The sequence below is a fragment of the Gorilla gorilla genome, chromosome 1, assembly GCF_029281585.2.
Source record: "Gorilla gorilla gorilla isolate KB3781 chromosome 1, NHGRI_mGorGor1-v2.1_pri, whole genome shotgun sequence".
Taxonomy (NCBI): Eukaryota; Metazoa; Chordata; class Mammalia; order Primates; family Hominidae; genus Gorilla; species Gorilla gorilla.
The window spans coordinates 7,801,063-7,826,246 of NC_073224.2; the positions used below are offsets into that span (position 1 = coordinate 7,801,063).

Below are 25,184 nucleotides of genomic sequence, written 5' to 3' on the forward strand. Positions count from 1 at the left end.
AAATAAGCTCAGACTGTGAGCAGTACAAAAAATAACTAACTCTTTAATGCCCAGACACAAATGAACATCCATCCACAAGCATCAACATCATCCAGGAAAACATTACCTCAGCAAATGAACTAAATAAGGCACCAGAGATCAATTCTGGAGAAACGTAGATATGTCACCTTTCAGACAGAGAATTCAAAATAGCTGTGTTGAAAAAAACTCAAAAAAATTGAGAATAACACAGAGAAGGAATTCAGAATTCTGTCAAATAAATTTAACAAAGAGATTGAAATAAAAACAAGCAGAAATTCTGGAGTTGAAAAATGCAATTGACCTACTGACGAATGCATCAGAGTTTTCCAATAGCACATTGATTAAGCAGGAAAAAGAATTAGTGAGCTTGAAGACAGGCTATTTGAAAACAGAGGAGATAGTTTACTCCATTTTCATACTGCTGTAAAGAGCTGCCTGAGACTCAGTAATTTATAAAGAAAATAGGTTTAATTGACTCACAGTTCAACATAGCTGGGGAGGCCTCAGGAAACTCACAATCATGGAGGAAGGGGAAGCAAGGCACCTTCTTCACAAGGTGGCAGGAAGGAGAAGAGTCAAGCAAAGGGGGAAGAGCCCCTTATAAAACCATCAGATCTCATGAGAACTCACTCACTATCATGAGAACAGCATGGGGGAATCTGCCCCCATGATTCAATTACCTCCACCTTGTCTCTCTCTTGACATGTGGGGATTACAATTCAAGATGAGATTTTGGTGGGGATGCAAAGCCTAACCATATCGGGGACAAAAGGAAAAATTATAAGAAACAAAGAAGCATGCCTACAGGATCTAGAAAATAGCCTCAAATGGGCTACTCTAAAAGTTATTGGCTTTAAAGAGGTGGTAGAGAAAGAGATAGGAGTAGAAAGTTTATTCAAAGGTGTAATAACATAGAATTTTCCAAACCTATATCAATATTCAAGTACAAGGTTATAGAACACCAATCAGATTTAGCCCAAATAAGACTACCTCAAGGCATTTAATAAACTTCCGAAGGTCAAAATAAAGGATCCTAAAAGCAGCAAGAGACAAGAAACAAATAACATACCATGAAGCTCAAATACATCTAGGAACTGACTTTTCAGTATAGAAAGCTTACAGACCAGGAGAATGGTATGACATGTCTACAGTGCAGAAGGAAAAATACTTTTATTCTGGAATACCATATCCAGGGAAAATATTAGTTAAATATGAAGAAGAATTGAAGACTTTCCAGAAAAACAAGAGCTGGTGAATTTCATCAACACCAAACCAGACAATAACTACAAATAAAATAAAATACCAAGGAATTAACCACAGAAGTGAATGATTTCTACAATGAAAACTATAAAACGCTGATGCAATAAATTGGAGAAGACACAAAATACTGGAAAGATGTTTCACGTTCATGGATTAGGAGAATAAATATTGTTAAAATGTCCATACTATCTAAAGTAATATACAGATTCAATTCAATCCTTATCAAAATACCAATGACATTTTTCACAGAAATAGGAAAAAAAGTCCTAAAATCTATGTGGAACCACAAAAGACCAAGAATAGCAAAGATTTATTAAGTAAAAAGAACAAAACTGGAGGAATCACATTATTTGACTTTAAGTTATACTACAGAGCTTTAGTAATCAAAACGGCATGGTTCTGGTATAAAAACAGACACATAGATCAGTGGAACAGAATAGAGAACCCAGAGATAAATCTATACATCTGCAGTGAACTCAATTTTGACAAAGGTGCCAAGATCATACATTAGGGAAAGAACACCATTTTCAATAAGTGGTGCTGGGAAAACTGGATATTCGTGTGCAGAAGAATAAAACTAGACCCCTTTCTCTCACCATATAGAAAACTCAAATCAAAATGGATTAAAGACTTAAATGTAAGACCTCAAACTATGAAGATACTAAAAGAAAACATTGGGGAAATGCTCTCAGACATTGGACTGGTTGAAGATTTATTGACTAATACCTCAAAAGCACAGGCAACCAAAGCAAAAATGGACAAATGATCACATCGAGTTAAAAATCTCCTGCACAACAAAGGAAACAATCAACAAAGTGAAGACAAAACCCATAGACTGAGAGAAAATATTTGAAAACTACCCATCTGACAGAATATATAAAGAGCACAAATAACTCTCTAGGGACAAATCTAATAATCTGATTTAAACATGGGCAAAAGATCTGAATAGGCATTTCTCAAAAGAAGACATAAAAATGGCAAACAGGTATATGAAAAGGTCCTCAATATCATTGATTGTCAGAGAAATACAAATCAAAACTACAATGAGATATCACCTCACCCCAGATAAAATGGTTTTTATCCAAAAGTCAGTCAGGCTATTACAAATGCTGGCAAGGATGTGAAGCAAAGAGAACCCTTGTACACTGTGGGTTAGAATGTAAATTAGTAGAATCACTATGGACAACAGTTTGACAGTTCCTCAAAAAATTAAAAATAGAGTTACCATACAATCCTGCAATCCCACTCCTAGGTATGTACACAAAAGAAAGGAAATTAGTGTATTGAAAAGGTGCCTGCACTACAATGTTTGCTACAGCTCTGCTCACAATAGTTACACAATGGAAGCAACACAAGTGTCCAACAACAGATGAATGGATAAAGAAAATTTGGTAACTATGCACAATGGGGTTCTAGTCAACCATAAGAAGAATGAAATCCTGTCATTTGCAACAACATGGATGAAACTGGAGTTCATCATTTTAAGCAAAATAAGCCAAGCACAAAAAGACAAACTTCACATGTTCTCATTTATTTGTGGAAGCTAAAAATTAAAATAATCAAACTCTTGGAGCTAGAGAGTAGAAGGATGGTCTGGTAAGGGTAGTTGGGGGAGGTGGGGAGGAAATAGTGATGGTTAATGGATACAAAAAGAGAAATAATTATTAGGACTTAGTGTTTGTTAACACAACAGAATGACTGTAGTCAAAAATAATTTAATCATACATTTTAAAACTACTAACATATTATAACTGGATTGTTTGTAACACAAAAGATAAATGCTTCAGGTCATGGATACCCCATTTACCCTGATGTGATTACTATTTATTGCATGCCTGTATCAAGATATCTCATGTATCTCATATATATACACCTACTATATGCCCATAAAAATAAAAATTAAATCAAAAATTTAAAAAACTGGAATCCAATACTACTTCATTCTCTATCCTCTTGCCTTTCTCTATGCTTCTTAATTTAACTACAATTCCAGACAATAAATTATGCATTATTTGAATTGGTTTATTTATTATTTCATCAGTGGAAAAAAATTGTTTCTTCTCTCTGCTACGGTAACTTTCTCCCTGATTAGCTTAGTGCAATCAATAAATATTGATGAATGAACATATCCATTTAGTATAAATACATTCACTTTGACTCTGAGTCATAGTGCACACACACACACCCACGCATGCACACACGTGCTACTTCAACAGAAAATAATCAAATATATTTACAAAGTAATTATAAGTTGTAAAGGTAATACAGTTATGGTTTTTTCATCTGAGGAAGAAAATTCAAGACAAATTTAGGAAATTGTTTTCTAGTGTCAAGATTTTTGGATGAAAGATACTAGCCAGTTCACTTCCTTCTATCCTTCTATTAAACCAATGATATACAAATAAATGAATTATTTTTGCCAGTTTTTATATCTGCAAGATAAATCAGCAGTAGACAAAATGAAATTTCTTTTTTTCTTAGAATCAATAACTCTTGTTAAAGGAGATGGTATTTCTACTAAGGGATAAGTGAAAAGCTCAGGAAATGCTCAAATGAGGGCCTTTATAACTTTTATATATTCCAATTCTAAAGATGTCTTCTAGTTCTTATGAACATACAAACACACATGCACACGTGTATACACAGATACACACATGTACACACACACACACACACTAACTGTGGTGGGGAAATTGACAGATATGGAGAAGATGCATTCATCCAAGTTTAATGGTTTTCTTAAATCTTGAAAAGTAAATACTGAAGTTATGATTAATTAATTTACACCAATATGTTCTCCAGTGAAAGTTAATTTCAGTTGTATCTCTGCTTTTTTCTAAAGCAAATTAGTGCTTCAATAAACATTCTTAAAAATGCCTTCTCATGTATGAAAGAGTTTTCCGAGGTGTATGCCTGCACGTGGAATTGCTGAGGCACAGATGTAATGCATGAGATAGACGCTATAAGTAAGCTCACTCAGTCCTTATTTTAAACTCTTTCCAGTCTGTATTATAGTCTTCAGGGAAGCTATAGATTTGAAGCATATCTTGTACTGCTTCTTTCATATCTCCATCTCCCTGCTTGTATATGACCCAAGTTCCATCAAGAAAACTAGTAGTGGAGCTTCTGTGGGAAGAAGTCACATATGTGAATGAATATTGGGTTTCTTGCAAGCATGGAGTGGAAGTGGTCGATTCTTCTGGAAAATCAGAGATTTTCTCAAATATACTTATACCCACAAGTACAGCAGCAGCTGTTGGGTTTCATTACCATTTGTGGTGTTTTGAGAGCCTTTTTAAAATATATTCAGTTCCTGGTAATGTACAGCCCAAGCTCTCACATGTAGACTGTGCATGTAATGGTAGTAGTCTACGTTTTAAACTCCATATGCCTCAATAGGCTATTTGTAATTTTATACGTTTCAACTAAGAACCATGATGAATGCAATCCATGTTTAACATTACTGTATAAATAACAAAATATGGATCAAAGTGTTCACTAACAGCAGTGTGTGTGTCCAAGTCGTTCCTAAGCCCACCAACACTCGATGCTGTCAAATATTTTAGAAAGCTTGCCTGTGTTACTGGACAAATTATGTTTTCTCTGCTGTGAGATGGCTTCCAGGATAATGCACTCTTCAAGTACAATGCATATTTTTACATGTTCTTGATCTGATCCTGATTTAAAGAAGTCATTTTCACATTCAGAGTGCCAATCCTTTGGCAATTAGGTTCTATGGGTATGTAGTTTGGGATTTTTTCCACTTTAAGATGACTGTGGGTGAGAATAAAGCTTTACATTTAATAGTTATCATTATCAATGTTTTCATTTAGATGTTGCATTTTTTCATAATTTGAGTGACTATACCTCCCTCCCTAAGCTTAATAGTTTCTAGCTTTCGATTTAAAGTGAGAGACAGGCAACTCTTCCTTTCACTTGAAAATTCAGAGGCCTTGTAGGATTATTGATCGACCTAATTTTCATATTGTTGTGTCTAAGGAAATTGCAAGGCCTAAGGAGAGGAAAAAAGATGGGGACACAGCCAGTCAACGGAGAGTCAGAACACACACACTTATTAAGTTTATCATCTTATATGAGAACAGTTCATGGCTCCCCAAAACAAATACAATAGTAACATTGAACATCACTGATCACAGATCACCAAAACAGACATACCAATAATGAAAAAGTTTGAAATATTGTGAGAATCACTAAAAGGTGACATACAGACGTGAAGTGAGCACATGCTGTCAGAAAAATGGTGCCAATAGACTTGCCCAATGCAAAGTTACAAAAAACCTTTGATTTATAAAAAATGCAATATTTGTGAAATTCAGCAAATGAAGTGCCATACAATGAGGTACGCTTGCATCTATCCAAAGAACTGGAATCAGTAGGTCAAAGACATGTCTGTATTTCCATGTGTATTGCGGCATTACAATAGCTGAAATATGGAATCAATCTAAGTGTCCACCATGGACAAATGGATTTTTAAAATGTAGTATACACACACAATGGAATACTATTCAGCCTTGAAAAAAAACATGAAATTCTGTCATTTGTGACAATATGGATGAACCTAAAGAGGACATCATGTTACGTGAAATAAGCCAGTCACAGAGAGACAAATACCACAGGATCTCACTTATATGTGGAATCTGAAAAAGTCAAACTCATAAAAATACAGAGTAGAATGGTGGTGACCAGAAGATGGGGGCAAGGGTGATGGCAGACTGGTAAAGGGGAAATGTTGGTCAAAGAGTACAGAGTTCCAGTTAGACAGGAAGAATAAGCTCTGGTGATCTATTGCACAGCAAGATTAATCTAGTTCATACCAATGTATTGTGTGTTTCAAAATAGTTAAAAGAGAGGATTTAAAACATTGTCACCACAAATGAATGATAAATGTTTCCGGTGATATATTACATTGCCTGATTTAATCATTCCACATTGCAAACATGTATTAAAACATCACTTTTACCCCATAAGCATATATAATTATTTTTATTTGTCAATTAAAAATACAATTTAAAGGACTTTAAAAAGGATAACTTAGGTAGGATGCTATTTATATTATAGTTTAAGTATTAATTTATAAAATGATGCTATGCATTTTATAGATGAATATTTATATAGATAGAATACACATAAAAGCACTCTGGGAATAATGCATAATAACTTTCAGTTCATACTTTCCTATGCAGAGGAAAAATGGAAGAAGATTTTAATTAGCTTAACATAATATTGTGTTTAATTAAAATACAATGAAAATGACATTTCTCCTCTATGAACCTTCCTATACACAGCACCATAAACATATGTGAACCTTTATTGTTTGTGATATGATTGCATATATTTCATCTCACCCAATAGATATGCTCCCAGAGCACTGGTCTCTAGCCTATTTGACCATCCTTTATAATGCTGAAGAAATTCTGAGCACACACTGTTACCTTATGTTTATTTTCCATTTGGTTGCTTTTAATCCATATGATCTTGTTCTGCTGTAATTAATAAACACATATGGTAGTAATTCATTTATATTAGTAATTCACTTTTATATTAATTAATATGTTGTATTACTGAGTACAATATAATTTATAAAATTTTGAGATCTACAACTCATAAAAATGAATAAAAGCACAAGTTCTAATGTTTTGAACACCCCAAAGTACCTTTTAGTGCATTCTAAGGTTGAATTCACCCAAATATGGAGAGCATGGTAAACTATAGCTGAATTTAATTTAAAAATCAAGAAAGAGCTCAGCAATCAGTTGAAAATATAAGCCCAGAGAGTTTACAAATTGCCTGATTAGAACAAGAGTTCAAGAGTTCTGGTCCGTAATCAAATTCTTCATCTAGCATACCACACTGCCTTCTCAGGGACCACACTGCCTTCTCAGGGCTGCCTTCATGTCCCTATTCCTCAGACTATAGATGACAGGGTTCAGGGTCGGGGGCACGACTGTGTAGAATACAGACAGGAAAACATCCAGAACGGGGGGAGAATTTGAAATTGGCTTCACATAGGCAATGCTGCCAGATATCATAAAGAGTGTTACAACCACAAGATGTGGAATGCAGGTAGAAAATGTTTTTGATCTACCCTCCTTAGAAGGAATCCTCATGATGACAGAAAAAATGTACATGTAGGAGAGAGTAATTACAACAAAGGAGATTATCACAAGACATGTACCAAAAACCATGACTCCAATCTCAATGGTAATTACTTTGGGGCCTAAGAGGCTTAGGAGCTGTGGAATATTACAGAAAAATTGACGTATTCTATTGCGCCCACAGAATGGTAATGAGAATGTTGCTATCACATGCATGAATCCACAAATCACCCCACTGAGCCACGACATGGCCATCATCCTCAGACAGACACCTTGGTTTATGATGACCTCATAATGTAAAGGCCAGCAGATGGCCATATAGCGGTCATAGGACATCACTGTAAGGATGGCTACCTCTGTAGTCGCCAAGTCCATGAAAAAGAAGGCTTGCAGAGCACACCCAAAGAAAGAAATGGAAGTATCATGAGTCAAGGAACTAACAATAGATTTTGGAATTGTGACAGAGATGTAACAAAAATCTAAGAAAGACAAGTTTCTCAAAAAGAAATACATTGGGGTTTGGAGGTGAACATCCAGAGTGGTAAGTATGATGATTAGGAGATTTCCTATGACAGCTGCCAGGTAAACTAGGAAGAATACAGCAGCATGTACAATCTGAATATCCCAGGAATTCGAAAATCCCATGAGGAAAAATTCAGCAACTTCAGTTTGGTTAAAATCATTTGCGGTCTTTCCATTTCTTCCTAAAGAGAGAAAAAAATGGATTATAGAAATATCAAATATGGCTACCCCCAGTGATATTTCAATTTGTGATAATTAATTATAAGGTTACTCATATGCAGCATGGATACTATCGTTCTAAACCTAAATCTCAATTACACAGAATAGTGCTTTATACAAAGCATATTCTCAATAAATACATCATAGTATGTGAGGTGTATAAAAGATGACAACCAAAATGCAAAATAAAAAGGGAGAATGAATAACCTCACTGACATAATCAACAAAGAAAATATATAGTATTAAAAGAATAAAGTATGCATACTTGGACAAAAAATGAGTATTATTCCCATCAACTGAATATACGTATTTATTTTGAAGCATTTTATTTGCTCGTTATGTGTTAAAGAACAGCATTGCAAGTGGTTTGTCATAGTTCTTTTCAGTTTTATGAAAATAAAATCAAAGTGGTATTAGTAATCTGAAAAAAAGGCTCCTTATGTCATAACTATTTAGTGAGGTTATAGTCACAGCCTTTCAAAAAAGTATCAGGAGACATTTGGTAAACACCTCACATAAAAAGCACAATGGTTGGCTCTTATAGTAAAAGATTTCATAAGAAACAGTTCTTGAATTCAAAACTTAAACAATCAAATAGAGAACGTAGGGAGGTAAAATACTAAGTGGAATCTGGTATTATAAACAATAGCGGGCATGATGAGAAAGGGTGATAGTGGATGTATCGAGAAAAGAGATTGGTCTTATTTTGTGTTGTTATAGAAGAGTTGCAGAGAACAGTGTCTGAGCTAGGTTTTGAGAACTATTTTACTGAATGATTTTTAGACTGATATTTTTGAAGAAAGCCACATAGGAAAAGGCAGAGGTACAAAAGTATTTATCGTATGCTTAGGATATGGGTATGGATTAGCTAGGAAATGTGTATTTACATCAGTCTAGTCTTTTTGCTGGTCTTCAGAATCTGTCTTCAATGTTGAGATTCAAAGAAAAAGAATATCAATTATGTATTCAAGACACCTAAAAATATTGAGCAATTTCTACAATGATCTTTCCTAGCATCTGCGACTCATTTTATTTTTTTTTAATTTTGCTTTGGATTGGTCTAGTCCAGTAAAATGGGAGTCCTCATTCCCAGACTTCTATAGTGTTTAAGCCAAACTCTGAAATGGATTTTCACCCATATCAAATAATGTAGCTGGAATTTATGTACGGTAATCTGTATCAATTTAAAGTATGCAATTCTAGGAGTTTTTGCAGTTGTATATGCCTATGAAACAACCACCACAAACAGGGCAGACTATTTTCATCATATCCAAAATATTCCTTATCCTTCTTTGTATATAATCTCTTCTTCTGGCAGTTTTCACTCTAGGCAATCACTGATTTCCTGGTCTTTCTTGGGTAAATCAAAAGTTAAACCGAGAAAGAAAACCAAAATGGAGTCAACTGAATATCTCTCTACTGGAAAATGTGTTTCTATTTGTTCTAGTTTTCTGACATTGATCGCCTAAATAGCTGGTTGTTAAAGGGACAGGTACAACCAAATAGAAAGAAAAATGCTTCTTGTGACCAAGTAAAGAACCAACTTCATCTTGGGAATCTATTCTGATTACAGTTTACCAGGGCACCATTAATTGATATCTCTTTTATCAAAATGTTTAAAGGAATGATGTGGTGACACTAATCAGGAAGAGAAATATCAAGGACTCTAAAGTGAGAACTATTATACAGCATTGACAGGCATTGGAATTGACTCATTTATTATGAATTTTTAAAAATTCAGTCAATGCAAACATGTTTAAATGTGCGCATCCTTTTCATCGAACACACACACACACACACAACACACACACACACAACACACACACATACAGAACTTTCACCACTGAAAAGAAATATAGACTCATCCAATCCCACCATACATCGAAACTACACACACACACACACACACACACTTTCACCACTGAAAGGAAATATAGACTCATCCAATTCACCACACATCAAAACTCGTATTATACTACTCCCTCTTTTCTTTTACCTGCTTTCATGGATGTGCATTGCTCATGCCCAGATCCGGAACTGCTATCACCCCAAAAAAAGAAATAAGTGTGTATTCTAAAATGTGTTGTGCTTAATCTATAAATTAGATAAGAAGATGGTATGGAAATATATCAGTGCAATCTATTAATTGAAAAATAATATAACATTATTTATGGTTTTATTTTCCACTTATGGTATTGAACTTACTGCATGCTATGAGCTGATTTTTGTTGAACTGGGCCATTGAGCAACTCCAGTCATTCAAAATTTCAAACTTCTGTTTCTTTGAGAAGGAGCCTTGGTTTACCTGAACATATCAGATAAAATTGAAAAATGCCCTAATCTAACAATGTGGCTGTAGCCTCCAAGTTGCAACTGCAAATGTCTTTATCTTCTCCCTGATTCAAAAATATAAACTTGATGAGTGCCACATCTGGTTTCCATTTAGCTGTGATTCAGTATTTGTAATGAAATGGTGATTAATAAGTGAGATCCTAATGAGAGAAACTCTTTATAATTTGGAGGTCTCTGGAGACAAGATTTCTTGTAAATATGTCCTTGGTGAGCAAAAAGAAAAGCAGAGCTTTGATTAATTCAGTGACTAGCAACAAGGAGAAATATTCTTTTCTGTGATGTGGGATAAAAGAATGGGAATTAATTGCATAATATAACCTTCCACACGCCCAGAGGCTCGATTAGATAGAGCACTTGTGCTGAGAGTGAAAGAAGAAATGATCGATACTTATGCTTGGACAATAGGTATAAACCCAACCAGAGATTCTGGAACTAGATTTTCATTCTTAATATTTTTATCCTAATATTCTTCCCAAATAGGTATATTTGTGCCTTTTCATAGCCCTTTCTATCCCAAGTCAATTTTGTATATGAATGGCAAATTTTAAACACAAAGCTAATCCAGCTGGGCATCCTGGCTCATGCTTGTAATCCTAGCACTTTGTGGGGCTGAGGCAGACAGATATCTTGAGCCCAGGAGTTTAAGACCATCTCACTGGGCACGGGGGCATGTGCCTGTAGTCCCAGCTACTCGGGAGGCTGAGGTGGGAGGATCTATTGAGCCAGGGAGATGGAGGTGAGCCATAGTCACACCACTGCACTCCAATCTCAACAACAGAGCAAGATCCTGTCTCAAAAATAAAAACAAAATGAAATAACAACAACAAAAAAACAAAACTAACCTGTCACCCTTGTCTTAAGACCTTTCTCTGCATTTCTTTGGTATTAAAGGTAAAATTTCTTGACTTGGCCCATATGCTTGAATGCTCTAATCCTCTGTCTCATTTCATGTCATTCCTCACGCCTACATGGATTGAGTGGTCATTGGATTGCTTCTTTTGTGGAATGCTATTCAAATATTTCCTCATTTAAAATTGGGTTTATTTTTATTAGTATGTAGGAATTATTTTCCATTATGGATACTAAGTCTTTATTGATGAAATTAGTTGTAGATATTTTTCAAGTTTGTAGTTTTATATTTCTCTTTACAGTGTTTTGACAAATAGAACTTAGTAATTTCAATGTTGTTTTTCTATTAATTCTCCACCTTTTTTTTTTTTTTTTTTTTTTTTTGAGATGGAGTCTCTCTCTGTCGCCCAGGCTGGAGTGCAGTGGCACGATCTCCACTCACTTGCAAGCTCCTCCCGGGTTCACGCCATTCTCCTGCCTCAGCTTCCTGAGTAGCTGGGACTACAGGCGCCCGCCACCACGCCAGGCTAATTTTGTATTTTTAGTAGAGATGGGGTTTCTCCATGTTGATCAGGCTTGTCTCAAACTCCCGACCTCAGGTGTTCCGCCCCACCTCGAACTCCCAAAGTTCTGAGATTACAGAATTCTCCACTTTTAAAATTTTTTTGTTTTGGTTTTTTCTTTTGTTGTTGAAGAAATTGTTTCTACAAATGGCACTGGCAGGATGGTGGAATAGGACTTTCCAACTCTCATCTGCTCACAGAAACATCAGTTCAAACAATTATTCATGCCCAAAAGGAACTTCACAAGAACTAAGAAAACCAGATGAGATATTGCAGCACAGAAATTTTAAAACATGCAATGAAGAGGATAGGAAGGACAGTGTCATCTTACCCACATCGCCTCATTCCCAATGCCAAGCAGTAATGTATGGAGAGAGATAACCTCTGTGTGGGCAAAGGAAAGTGAGCACCAAACTTTGTCTCAGACCCCAACACCAGGCTTACCCCAGTAAAACCCAGCACCATGCTAGCCCCTGCATCACCAGGTTCCAGGCTGCCTTGCAAACACAGTCCCCAAGCTTGCTCTACTGCCAGGTCAGCCTCAGAAGCCCCGGGCTCCAGAGATCCCCCTGCACTAGGCCAGCTCCTACAACCATAGTCTTTAGGCCTGCCTCGTAAACAGGCTAGCCCAACACATCAAATCACCACGTTAGCACCCATGCACCCAGCCTCCAGGCCCATTCCTGTGCCAAGGAAGCCCCCGTAGACACAGACTCCAGACCTGCCCGAGGTTCTCCATCACTTGCTCCACCACTAGGGCAGCCCCAGTGACAACAGGACCCAGACTGTTTCAGTGCCAGGCCCAACCCTATAACCCCAGGCTTCAGGCCTACTCCAGTGCCAGATTGGCACCTGAACACCACAGCACCAGGCTGTCCACCACGGCCTTGGGCACCATTCCGACACCAGCAGACCCAGTATCCAGGCTGGCCCTACAGATACAGGCTCTAAGCCCACCAACTGCAGGCCAGTCTCCCCCGTGGCCACAAGCACCAGGCTGGTACCCATGGACCCAACCTGCAGGGTGTTCCCTGTGGACACAGGCCACAGGCCCCCTCAGTGCCAGGATGGCCCCTGTGATCTGGCACAGTGAGAACTCCAGGGCCTTCAGTCACATCAACAAGCACGAACCGCCTGTGTTCTACAGGAGCACTAAGAAGTCACGAATGGACCCAGCTCCTCTTCCAAAGTGCCCTTCTGAATTGCTATGCCAACAAAATGGAGAAGTACTGTTTGGGGAATAATATACCTTTCAAGATCTTGCTTGCTGTGAATAACACTCCTGCACATCCTCTTATTTCTCACCCCAATATCTTATCTTCACCCCAATATCAAAGTGGTGTTGCTCCCTCCAAACACCACCTCTTTGACTCCTACATGAGGAGAAAGGACTCCTCATTGCTGTTGGTAGGGTGGGATTTCCAGCTCTCTGCGGGATATCACTGTGGATGCAATGGGCAAATGTGCTTTGTTACTGCTTCCACGTAATTCCAGTGACGCCATAGTAGATGGGCTTGTTATCGTTGGGCTGTGGCAACGATAACTCTCCAGCAGGCTTCCGCTGACTCCAGCCCATCAAGGGGCAGGAGAGGCAAAATCAGGTAAGAGTGGATGCCCAGGCTCCCCATTTGAACGTTTCTGGTGGGACTAGAGGTGGGACTCTGTCTTTTCTGTGGTGTTTGGCTGGAGTGGAGAAGGTATTGTCTAGAAGTTTCTGTCTTGCTTGCCTTCCCTTTTCGTTCCTTTGACTGGAGAGACTTGGGTGTTATAGGGGCTTTTTCTTTAGATCTGTGCCCTTCAGCATTTCTGGACTCTGAGATTTTCCAAGACCTAGGCTAGACCTCTTTCCTATACAGGAGGAAGAAAACAACAAGCCAGTCCCTAGCTGGTCTGTCTTATTCCCTTCACCTTCCAGAATCTTCCTAAGCTTGTTTTATATACAGTGTCCAAGGATTTTAATTGAACTTGGCAGGAGGAAAAAGAAACAGTACTTCAACTCCATCTTTCTAAATGCTAAAGTCCTTATATAAACTTCTTATTTTAGAATAATTTTGGATTTACATAAAGATGCTCTTCCATGACTGGGCCTACATCATAGGTTAAGCCACCTGAAGACAAGAGGAAAAAAATAGTAAACTTACCACAGGTTTGATAGTATTTCAAATTTTGGACTTTGATCTACCTGCTACTGTATATTTCCTAGAATTCTCGGGTAGCTGCTTTATCTTTTCCCACCAGGTGAAATGTGTTGGCTCTGTCCTACCTGGAACTATAAACTGTCACTTGAACTCCTCATTCTCCTTTCCCAGGGCCCCCATGTCACATTGCTTTTGTCTAATCTTTATCAAGATCTGTGCTTTTGGCATGCAATCTTACATCGTGAAACTCCAATAGTAATGGCTTTTGTATCAGTGAGAAGTATATTATTTCTTCACCAGAGTACCTACGACTTGCTTCACAGGAATGGAGTAAGCTAAATAAGACCTGCGTATTTTTCTTACTAAGTTAGAAAACTCTTACCTAAATGTATGGATTGTTGGACATGAGAAAAAGTATTAATGACTTTTCCAGAGAGTTCTGTCCTTCTGATTGATCAGAAACCTAGAAATATGGAGATGCTTCACAATGAAGACTCTTATTTCCAGTTCATTAGTTACAAAATGAATTAAAATTTTGAAATCATAAATCTGAAGTTTGAAATATTCTGTTTAGAGATCCTGGAAAACTAATTTGGAGGAGGTTATTCATGTCCTATAGTGTATTAAAGATTATATCTGTTTAGATGCTATTTATAGAGTGGTCAAATAATATTTTATAATTCTTCACTGCAATTCGTAAAAAATATGGTCAAAATATTGCAGATAATTTTTAATCACTGGAAGCAAGCCATTTATTCCACAATTTGATTATCTTAATAAATATGTAAATTCTCCGTCTATATGGAGATCATGGCCCTGGGTTTTCAGTTTTCTTCTCCTAAATGGAAAGCTGGTATAATTTGTTTACGTGCCTTGTACACATAGCTTGTGTCTTCACCCTGAATTCTCAAAAGACAGATTTCTAAGACTCTGATTTAGGCAAATCCACAAGTTTTACTATTTTCTTTATTTTGGAAGCAGCTTCATGATAGTTTTGAAAATTATGTCTTTAGAATTGTCTGCTCCTCAACTAAAATGAAAATGGCACTGTTTCCAATTATTTTATTCATATTATGTTTCACTTTGCAGAAATACACAAAATTTATGTGATTTATTTTATCCTTTACTTCTTATCCCAAGGCAACTTTTTCAGTCTTTACCATGTTCACCCAATAAATCTGGATATTCCATGGTAAGGAAAATACAGGTTAATTCAACTTGTATCTAATGCAAACCAGACATGAGCCAGAAGTTATTTTCTCTGCACATCACTGCTTTTTAATAATGTAAACATGACTTATCAACGTTCAATTATGTAATTTTTTCATGTTTTAAGCTATTGTTATAGTGCAAAGTTTAACACTATCCTTTTTAAATTTTTATTTATTTTTGTCAGATAATGACAAATTACAATTGTATACAATATAAAATTGTTGCTACTATATATGTAGTATACACATATATACACATTATGGAATAATTGAATCAAGCTAATTAACATATCTATCACCTCAAATACTTATTATTTATCCTTCCTGTCTAGCTGAAGCATTATATCCTCTTACCACCATTGCCCCATTCCCCACAGTCCCCAGCTCCGGGTAACCACAATCCTGCACTCTGCTTCTATGTGCTGGAATTTTTTAGATTCCACATCTAAAATTAAGTGAGAGCATGCTATAATTTGCCTTTCTGTGCCTTACTTATTTTACTTAACATAATGATCTCCAGTTCCATCCATGTTGTTGCAAATGACAGGTTCTCATTCTTTTCTATGGCTGAATAGTACTCCATTATATATATGTACCACATTTTCTTAATCCATTCGTCTGTTGATGGACATTTAGGTGACTTCCACATCTTAGCTATTGTAGACAGCTGCAACAAACATAGGTGTGCAGATATCTCTTTGATATACTGATTTTCTTTCTTTTGGGTATATACTCAGCAACAGGATTGCTGGATCATATTGTAGCTCAATTTTTGGTTTTTTGAGGAAACTCCAAACTGTTGTTCATAGTGGTTGTAGCAATTGACACTCCCACCAACAGTGTACAAAGGCTCCCTTTTTTCCACATCCTCACCAACATTTGTTATTGCCTGACTTTTGGATATGAGCCATTTTAACTGGGGTGAGATGATATCTCATTGCAGTTTTGATCTGCATTTCTCTGATAAGCACCTTTTCATATGCCTGTTTGATCTGCATTTCTCTGATGAACACCTTTTCATATACCTGTCTGCCATTTGTATGTCTTCTTCTGAGAAATATCTATTCAAATCTTTTGCCCATCTTTTGATCAGATTATTAATTTTTTTCCTATAGAGGTGTTTGAGCTTCTTATGTATTCTGATTATTAACCCTTTGTCAGTGGGTAGTTTGCAAATATTTTCTCCCATTCTGTGGGTTGTCTCTTTAGTTTGTTGATTGCATCCTTTGCTGTGCAGAAGCATTTTGACTTTCTGTGATCACATTTGTCCACATTTGCTTTGGTTGCCTGCGCTTGTGGGATATTACTGCTCAAGAAATCTTTGCCCAACAAATGTCCTACAGATTTTCCCCAATGTTTTCTTGTAGTAGTTTTATAGTTTGACATCTTAAATTTAAGTCTTGATTATGATTTGATTTTTGTATATGATGAGAGATAGGGGTCTAGTTTCATTTTCTGAATGTAGATATCCAGTTTTCCCAGGGCCATTTATTGAAGAGATTGTCTTTTTCCAGTGAATGTTCTTGGCATCTTTGTTGAAAATGAGTTCACTGTACATGTGTGAATTTGTTTCTGGGTTCTCTATTCTGTTCCACTGATTTTTGTGTCAGTTTTTGTGCCAGTACCATGCTGTTTTGGTTACTATAGCACTATAGTATAATTTGAAGTCAGGTAATATGATTCCTCCAGTTTTATTCTTTGTGCTTAATATAGCTTTGGTTATTCTGGGTCTTTTGTGGGTCCATATAAGTTTTATAATTTTTTTTCTATTTCTGTGAAGAATGTCATTGGTATTTTCATAGGGATTGCTTTGAATCTGTAGATTCCTCTGAGTAGTAAGAACATTTTAACAATATCGATTCTTCCAATCCATGAACATGAAATATTTTTCCATGTTGTCCTCTTTAATTGCCTTCATTAGTGTTTTACAGTTTTCATTACAGAGCTTTTTCACTTCTTTGGCTAAGATTAATTCCTAGGTATTTAATTTTATGTGACACTACACATAAAATGGGATTTTAAAAATTTCTTTTCCATATTGTTCACTGTTGTCATATAGAATGCTACTAATTTTGTATTCTTGTATTCTGCAACTTTACTGAGTTTATCAGTTCTAATAGCTTTCTGGTGGGGCCTTTAGGTTTTTCCAAATATGAGATCATATCTTCTGTAAACAAGGATAATTATTTGACTTCTCCCTTTCCAATTTGACACACTTTATTTCTTTCTCTTGTCTGATTGCTCTAGCTAGGTTTTCCACTACTATGTTGAATAACAGTGGTGAAGGTGGGCATCTGTGTTGTGATCCAGATCTTGGAAGAAAGGCTTTCAGTTTTTCCCCATTCACGATGATACTAGCTGTGGGTCCATTTTGCATGACTTTTATTATGTTGAAGTATGTTCATTCTATACCCAGTTTTTTTTAATTTTACATTAAGTTCTGAGATACATGTGCAGAGCATGCAGGTTTGTTACATAGGTATACATGTGCCTGGTGGTTTGCTGTGCCTATCAACCCATCATCTAGGTTTTAAGCCCCACATGCATTACGTATTTGTCTTAATGCTCTCCTTCCCCTTACCCTCCATGCCTCCGACAGGCCCCGTTGTGTGATGTTCCCCTCCCTGTGTTCATGTGTTCTCATTGCTCAACTCCCACTTATGAGTGAGAACATGTGGTGTTTGGTTTTCTGTTCCTGTGTTAGTTTGCTGAGAATGATGGCTTCCAGCTTCCCCCTTGTCCCTGCAAAGGACATGAACTCCTTCTTTTTTATGGCTACATAGTATTCCATAGTGCTATACCCAGTTTTTTGAGGGCTCTTACCATGAAGGATTATTGAATTTTATCAAATGTTTATTCAGCATCAATTGAAGTGATCACATGGGTTTTTTTTCTTCATTCTACCGATATGATATATCACAGTGATTTATTTGCGTATGCTGAACCATCCTTGCATCCCTTGGATAAACCCCACTTGGTCATGATTAATAATCTTTCTTTCTAATGTATTGTTGAATTTTGTTTGCTAGAATTTTGTTAGGACTTTTGCATCAATAACATAAGAGATATTGGCCTGTGGTGTTCCTTTTCTGATGTGTCTTTGTCTGGTTTTGGTATCAGTGTAATACTGGCCTCATGGAATAAGTTTGGAAGTATTCCCTCCTCCTCTATTTGTTGGAATAGTTTGAGTAGGATTGCTGTTAGTTCTTCTTTAAATGTTTGGTAGAATTCAGCAATGAAGCCACTGGGTCCTAAAGCTTTTCTACACTGGGAGACTGTTTATTACAGCTTTGACCTCGTTACTGGTTACTGGCTTGTTCAGGTTTTGAATTTCCTTAGGGTTCAATCTTGGTAGGTTGTTTATGTGTCTAGAAATTTGTTCATTTCTTCTAGATTTTCCAATTTAATAGCATATAGTTGCTCATTGTAGCCACTAATGAACCTTTGAATTTCTGCAGTATCAATTATAATGTCTCTTTTTATTCTGATTTTGTTTATTCAGACATTCTCCTTTTTTTCTCAGTCTGGCTAAAGTTTCATAAATTTTGTCTAACTTTTCAAAAAACCAACTTTTTGTTTTATTGACCTTTTTAATTTCAATTTCATTTATTTCTGCTCTGATCTTTTTATTTCTTTTCTTCTACAAATTTTAGGTTTGGTTTGCTCTTGCTTTTCTAGTTCTTCAAAATGCATCATTAGATTGTTTATTTGAAAGTTTTCCTCTTTTTTGATGTAGGCTCTTATAGCTGTAAACTTTCCTGTTAGTACTGGTTTTGCTGTATCCCATAGGTTTTGATATGTTGTGTTTTCATTATCATTTATTTCAAGAAACTTTTCAATTTCCATCTTAATTTCTTCATTGATCCACTGGTCATTCAGGAGCATATTATTTAATTTCCATGTGTTTTTATAGTTTCCAAAATTCCTCTTGTTATTAATTTCTAGTTTCATTCCACTGTGGTCAGAGAAGATGCTTGATATTATTTCAATTTTTTGGATGTTTTAAGACTTGTTTTGTGACCTAATGTATGGTCTATCCTTGAGAATGATCCATGTGCTGAGGAAAAGCATGTGTATTCTGCAGCTCTTGGATGAAATGTTCTGTAAATGTCTATTAGGTACATTTGGTCTGTAGTGCAGATTAAGTCCAATGTTTGTTGATTTTCTGTCTGGAAGATCTGTCCAATGCTGAAAGTGGGGTGTTGAAGTCTCCAGCTATTGTTGTATTGGAGCCTATCTCTCTCTTTAACTCTAATAATAGTTGCTTTATATAATCTGTGTGCTTCAATGTCAGGTGCATATATGTTTACAATGGTTATATACTCTTGCTGAATTGACCCCTTTGCAACGATATGAATGAACCTGGAGGACATTACGCTAAATAAAAAAGCTAGTCAGAGAAGGGCAAGTAGTGTGTGGTTTCACTTATATTAAATATTTAAAATAGTTACCATCATAGAAGTAGAGAATAGAATGATGGTTACTAGGGGATGAGAGACAAGAAAATGGGGAGTTTTTGTTCAATAAGTACAAAGTTTCATTTATGCAAGATGAATAAGTTATAAGAGATCTGTTATAAAGCACAGTGCTTATAGTTTACAGTGCAGTATTGTGCACTGAAAAATTTGTTAAAAGTGTTGATCATATGTTGTGTTATAACAAGCACAAATAAGAAGCACAAGGAAACTTCTAGATGGAATGGTTATGTGTATTACTTTGTGGTGATATTTTCAAGGGTGTATGTATATATCATACTCATCAAATTTTTTTTCTTTTTTTTTTCTTTTTTTTTTTTTTTTTTTTTGAGACAGAGTCTCGCTCTGTCGCCCAGGCTGGAGTGCAGTGCGCGATCTTGGCTTACTGAAAGCTCTGCATCCCGGGTTCACGCCATTCTTCTGCCTCAGCCTCCCGAGTAGCTGGGACTACAGGCACCTGCCACCAAGCCCAGCTAATATTTTTTATTTTTTTTTTAGTAGAGACGGGGTTTCACCGTGTTAGTCAGGATGGTCTCGATCTCCTGACCTCGTGATCCGCCCGCCTCAGCCTCCCAAAGTGCTGGGATTACAGGTGTGAGCCACCGTGCCTAGCCCATACTCCTCAAAGTTTATACACTAAATATGTATATCAATTACACCTCAATGAAGCTGTATTTTTAAAAAAAGAAAATAATAATGTCTTTTGAAGTCCAATTATTCTCATTGATTGAATGTATGAAAAGGTATAGAAGAAAATTTGATTATTTTATTCTTTCAAAAATCTTGTACCTACCATGTATAAAGTGACCTCAGTTCTCACTTCTGCAACTCATATACTAACATTGAAATAATACAGAGAAGATGAGCGTGGCTCCTGCACAAGGATAAAGTGGCCTCAGAACACAAAAAGAGATGCACACTCTAAGTTATGAAAAATAATGTGTTTAGCATATTTTGTTCTTGTTACCCCTTATTAAATTCTTAAAATGTATTTGGAACGGTTATTTAAAAATAGCTTATGCAATATCCTACTGACCAATAAATTTGAACTACGAGCACATGCAGGAATTGCTTATTTTCAACATAAAGCTATAATGAAGGACATAACGATGTAAATGTAAAGTGTTTGGCAGGAAACTGAACATTTTATTAAAACTGAAGAAAAGTCTCCTAACCTAGATAAATACATGGTAAATACTTAATAATTTATTTTTCTGAATCCCTGGGAATAAGTATCAGACATAAAATAGAGGCTTTGTGGTGAGGATCACAATTTACAACCATCCACAGCTCTCTTTTCAATAGTTTATGCTCTCAAATAAACGTATAAACATTTTACTTAGTTACACATAAAAAAGGAAAAAGTCCCTTATGAAGAGAAAATAAGTGAGCAGTAATATAGTTCATGTGAAATTTAGAACCATGGGTTTGACTAAATAGAATCTGAATAAGCTACCTGGCTTATAATGAATTTCTTGCAAATCATGTCCATAGGAATCACAATTTTCCCGAGAGAAGTTTCCTCAGAGCCTCTTTCATATCCTTGTTCCTTAAAGTATAGATGATAGGATTTAAAGTGGGGGTCACCATGGTGTAGAAGAGGGAGATAAACTTCCCTTGGTCCTGGGCATAGCTGTCACTAGGTTGCAGGTACATGTAGATTATGGTGCCATAGAATATAATCACCACTGTAAGGTGGGAGGAGCAGGTGCTGAAGGCTTTGTGCCGTGCCACTACTGATTTGATCCTCAGCACAGCTTGAGTTATGAAGCCATAGGAGATGGAGATGAGTGCTGGTGGAATGACAACAAACAGAACACTAACGACAAAAAGCACCAATTCATTGACAGTGGTGTCCACACAAGCCAACTTGAGAAGAGCTGGTACTTCGCAAATAAAATGGTCCAGCCTATGGTTGCCACAGAGAGGCAATTGCAAGGTAAAAGTTGCATGGATTAGGGAATTAGCCAAACCACTGAGTCAGGAGATAGATGCCAGCTGTTGGCAAAGCCGTGGGTTCATGATGACTACATAGTGGAGAGGTTTGCAGACAGCAACGTACCGATCCAAGGCCATGACAGCCAAGAGGATACATTCAGTGGAGCCCAGTGCCAGAGAAATATAGAGTTGCGCCACACAACCACCGTAAGTGATCGTCTTCTTTGGTCTTCGCAAGTTAACTAAGGTCTGAGGAGCAAGGCTAGTAGTGAAGCAGATGTCCAGTAAAGAGAGGTTGCTGAGAAAAAAGTACATTGGGGTATGAAGAGGGGGATCCAGGTATGAGATGATGATTATGGTGAAGTTTCCCACAAGGGTCAGGAGGTAGAAGAAAAGGACAAATACAAAGAGAACAGCCTCCAGACGAGGGTGGTCTGAGAAGCCTAGAAGGATGAAATCCATTAGGGAACTCTCATTGGCCAATCCCATCCCTCCAGGGGGATCCGCACCTAAGGCAGGAATGGAATGGGTACATCCAAAACAATTAAATTTAGAATAACAGAATACACGAGCTGAGAGGATCATGGAGACCAACTTTCCAAAACTATTCATTTTTCACCCTAAACTATTCATTTTTCACTAATGTGCTGCTGACTTGGAACATCAATCCATGTTTCTTCATTCCAGTTCAAAGGCTCATCTTTAAAAATTATGAACGATTTCAACTTTGGAGTTGTCTGGGGACTGATTATTAAAGCCAATCAAAGTGCATATTTACATGCATATCAAAAAATCCACAATGACCTACCACTAAAAATAAATTTCTCTCAAAATACGGTGAACAGTATCTCCCTGATTTTCAACTGTCAATAAATTATCTGCGTATGAAATACCTTACTCAGATTTGATTGTAAGCACAATCAGATGGGGAAGACTTTTTAGATAAAACTAATTAAAACAAAGACTTTAAAACCTTTAAAATGGGTATGATTGGTATGAAGGAGATAGAAAATCATTTTTGATATGTGTCACATTGGTACTAACTGGAGGAAAATGAAAAGATATATATAAGGAACCAAAATATATGATATAAATTCAAATCATCTCATAAAAGTTTATTCAATGATTGAACTGCCAAAAAATAAAAATTAGTTTTAAAATTTTTTATTTATTTAGGCATTATTTAACCAAGTTGGCTAATAGTCCTTACTAGTGAAGAAAAATACATATACTCAAAGGAATATATATAATTATAAGAGTTAAAGATGCATTGCAGTATTCTTATAAATATAAAATTTGTTTGAAGGAACCCTTAGATAAATCTATTAAAACTCCCTAACGTTTTGGCCAGGTGCTGTGGCTCACCCCTTTAATCCCAACACTTTGACAGGCTGAGGCAGGTGGATCACTTGAGGTCAGGAGTTCGAGACCAGCCTGACCAACTTGGTGAAACCCCATCTGTAATAAAATACAAAAATTAGCCGAGTGTGGTGGTGTACACCTGTAGTCCCAGCTACTCAGGAGGCTGAGACAGGAGAATTGCTTGAACCTGGGAGGCGGACAGTTGCAGTGAGTCAAGATCGCACCACTGCACTCCAGCCTGGGAGACAAAGTGAGTGAGATTCCATCTCAAAAAATAAAAATAAATAAAATTCCTTAACTTTCAAAATGTCAAAAACACAAAACAAATTATAAACAAAAATGAAAATAATTTATGAGACTGTTGAAGAAAACTGAAAGTCATCTGGAGAATGTCGAAGAGAATGTGTGAATGATTCACTTGTCTTCGTAAGAAGATTCAAAAAGAAATATTTTGCAAATTATGCATCTGACAAAGGACTAATATCCAGAATCTACAAGGAACTCAAGCAAATCAGCAAGAAAAAACAAATAATCCTATCAAAAAGTGGGCAAATGACATGAATAGACATTTCTCAAAAGAAGATATACAAATGACCAACAAACAAATTTTTTTAAATGTTTAACATCACTAATCAGGGAAATGCAAATTAAAACCACAATGAGATTCTACCCTACCCCAGCCAGAATGACCATTATTATAAAGTCAAAAAACAGTAGATGTTGGTGTGGATGTGGTAAAAAGGGAATGCTTATCCACTGCTGGTGGGAATGTAAATTAGTATAACCTCTATAGAAAACGGTATGGAGATTTTTCAAAAAAACAAAAGTAGATCTAAAATTCAATCCAGCAATCCCACTACTGGGTATCTACCCAAAGGAAAAGAAGTCATTATATCAAAAAGACATGCACATGTGTATGTTTATCGCAGCTCAATTCACAATTGCAAGGATCTGTAACCAACCTAAGTGCCCATCAACCGATGAGAGGATAAAGTAAATGTGTTATACATCATGGAATACTGCTAAACCATGAAAAAAATGAAATAATGCCTCTCAGCAACTTGGATGGAGCTGGAGGTCACTATTCTAAGTGAAGTAACTCAGAAATGGCAAATACTGTATGTGCTCACTTACAGGTGGGAGCTAAGCTATGGGTATGCACAGGCACACACAGTGGTATAATGGACATTGGGAACTGAAAAGGTGAGAGAGTGGGAGGGGAGTAGGGGATTTAAAGAACTACATATTAAAAAAGCCTTTGACAAAATTCAACAACCCTTCATGCTAAAAACTCTCAATAAATTAGGTATTGATGGGACGTATTTCAAAATAATAAGAGCTATCTATGACAAACCCACAGCCAATATCATACTGAATGGGCAAAAACTGGAAGCATTCCCTTTGAAAACTGGCACAAGACAGGGATGCCCTCTCTCACCGCTCCTATTCAACATAGTGTTGGAAGTTCTGGCCAGGGCAATCAGGCAGGAGAAGGAAATAAAGGGTATTCAATTAGGAAAAGAGGAAGTCAAATTGTCCCTGTTTGCAGACGACATGATTGTTTATCTAGAAAACCCCATTGTCTCAGCCCAAAATCTCCTTAAGCTGATAAGCAACTTCAGCAAAGTCTCAGGATACAAAATCAATGTACAAAAATCACAAGCATTCTTATACACCAACAACAGACAAACAGAGAGCCAAATCATGAGTGAACTCCCATTCACAATTGCTTCAAAGAGAATAAAATACCTAGGAATCCAACTTACAAGGGATGTGAAGGACCTCTTCAAGGAGAACTACAAACCACTGCTCAAGGAAATAAAAGAGGATACAAACAAATGGAAGAACATTCCATGCTCATGGGTAGGAAGAATCAATATCGTGAAAATGGCCATACTGCCCAAGGTAATTTACAGATTCAATGCCATCCCCATCAAGCTACCAATGACTTTCTTCACAGAATTGGAAAAAACTACTTTAAAGTTCATATGGAACCAAAAAAGAGCCCGCATTGCCAAGTCAATCCTAAGCCAAAAGAACAAAGCTGGAGGCATCACACTACCTGACTTCAAACTATACTACAAGGCTACAGTAACAAAAACAGCATGGTACTGGTACCAAAACAGAGATATAGATCAATGGAACAGAACAGAGCCCT

General features: G+C 36.6%; 2 protein-coding genes, 1 long non-coding RNA gene and 1 pseudogene across 3 annotated transcripts in view; 2 read left to right on the forward strand and 2 right to left on the reverse strand.

Moving 5' to 3' along the window:
- LOC134758613 (uncharacterized) overlaps positions 1–25,184 on the forward strand; it is a 78,154-nt gene that overhangs the window by 12,109 nt on the left and 40,861 nt on the right. The window lies entirely within an intron of this gene.
- OR14L1 (olfactory receptor family 14 subfamily L member 1) lies at positions 5,337–10,601 on the reverse strand. The gene is made up of 2 exons (XM_055381002.2): positions 10,344–10,601; positions 5,337–8,101 (listed from the first exon to the last, which is right to left on the reverse strand). Exons 1-2 carry the CDS (start codon positions 10,378–10,380, stop codon positions 7,161–7,163), a joined length of 978 nt encoding a protein of 325 aa, XP_055236977.2. The 5' UTR covers positions 10,381–10,601; the 3' UTR covers positions 5,337–7,160.
- LOC115932253 (uncharacterized) lies at positions 20,537–20,650 on the forward strand (annotated as a pseudogene).
- OR2G3 (olfactory receptor family 2 subfamily G member 3) lies at positions 21,224–22,153 on the reverse strand. The gene is given in 1 exon segment (XM_004028722.4): positions 21,224–22,153. A coding segment is annotated over 1 exon segment (930 nt).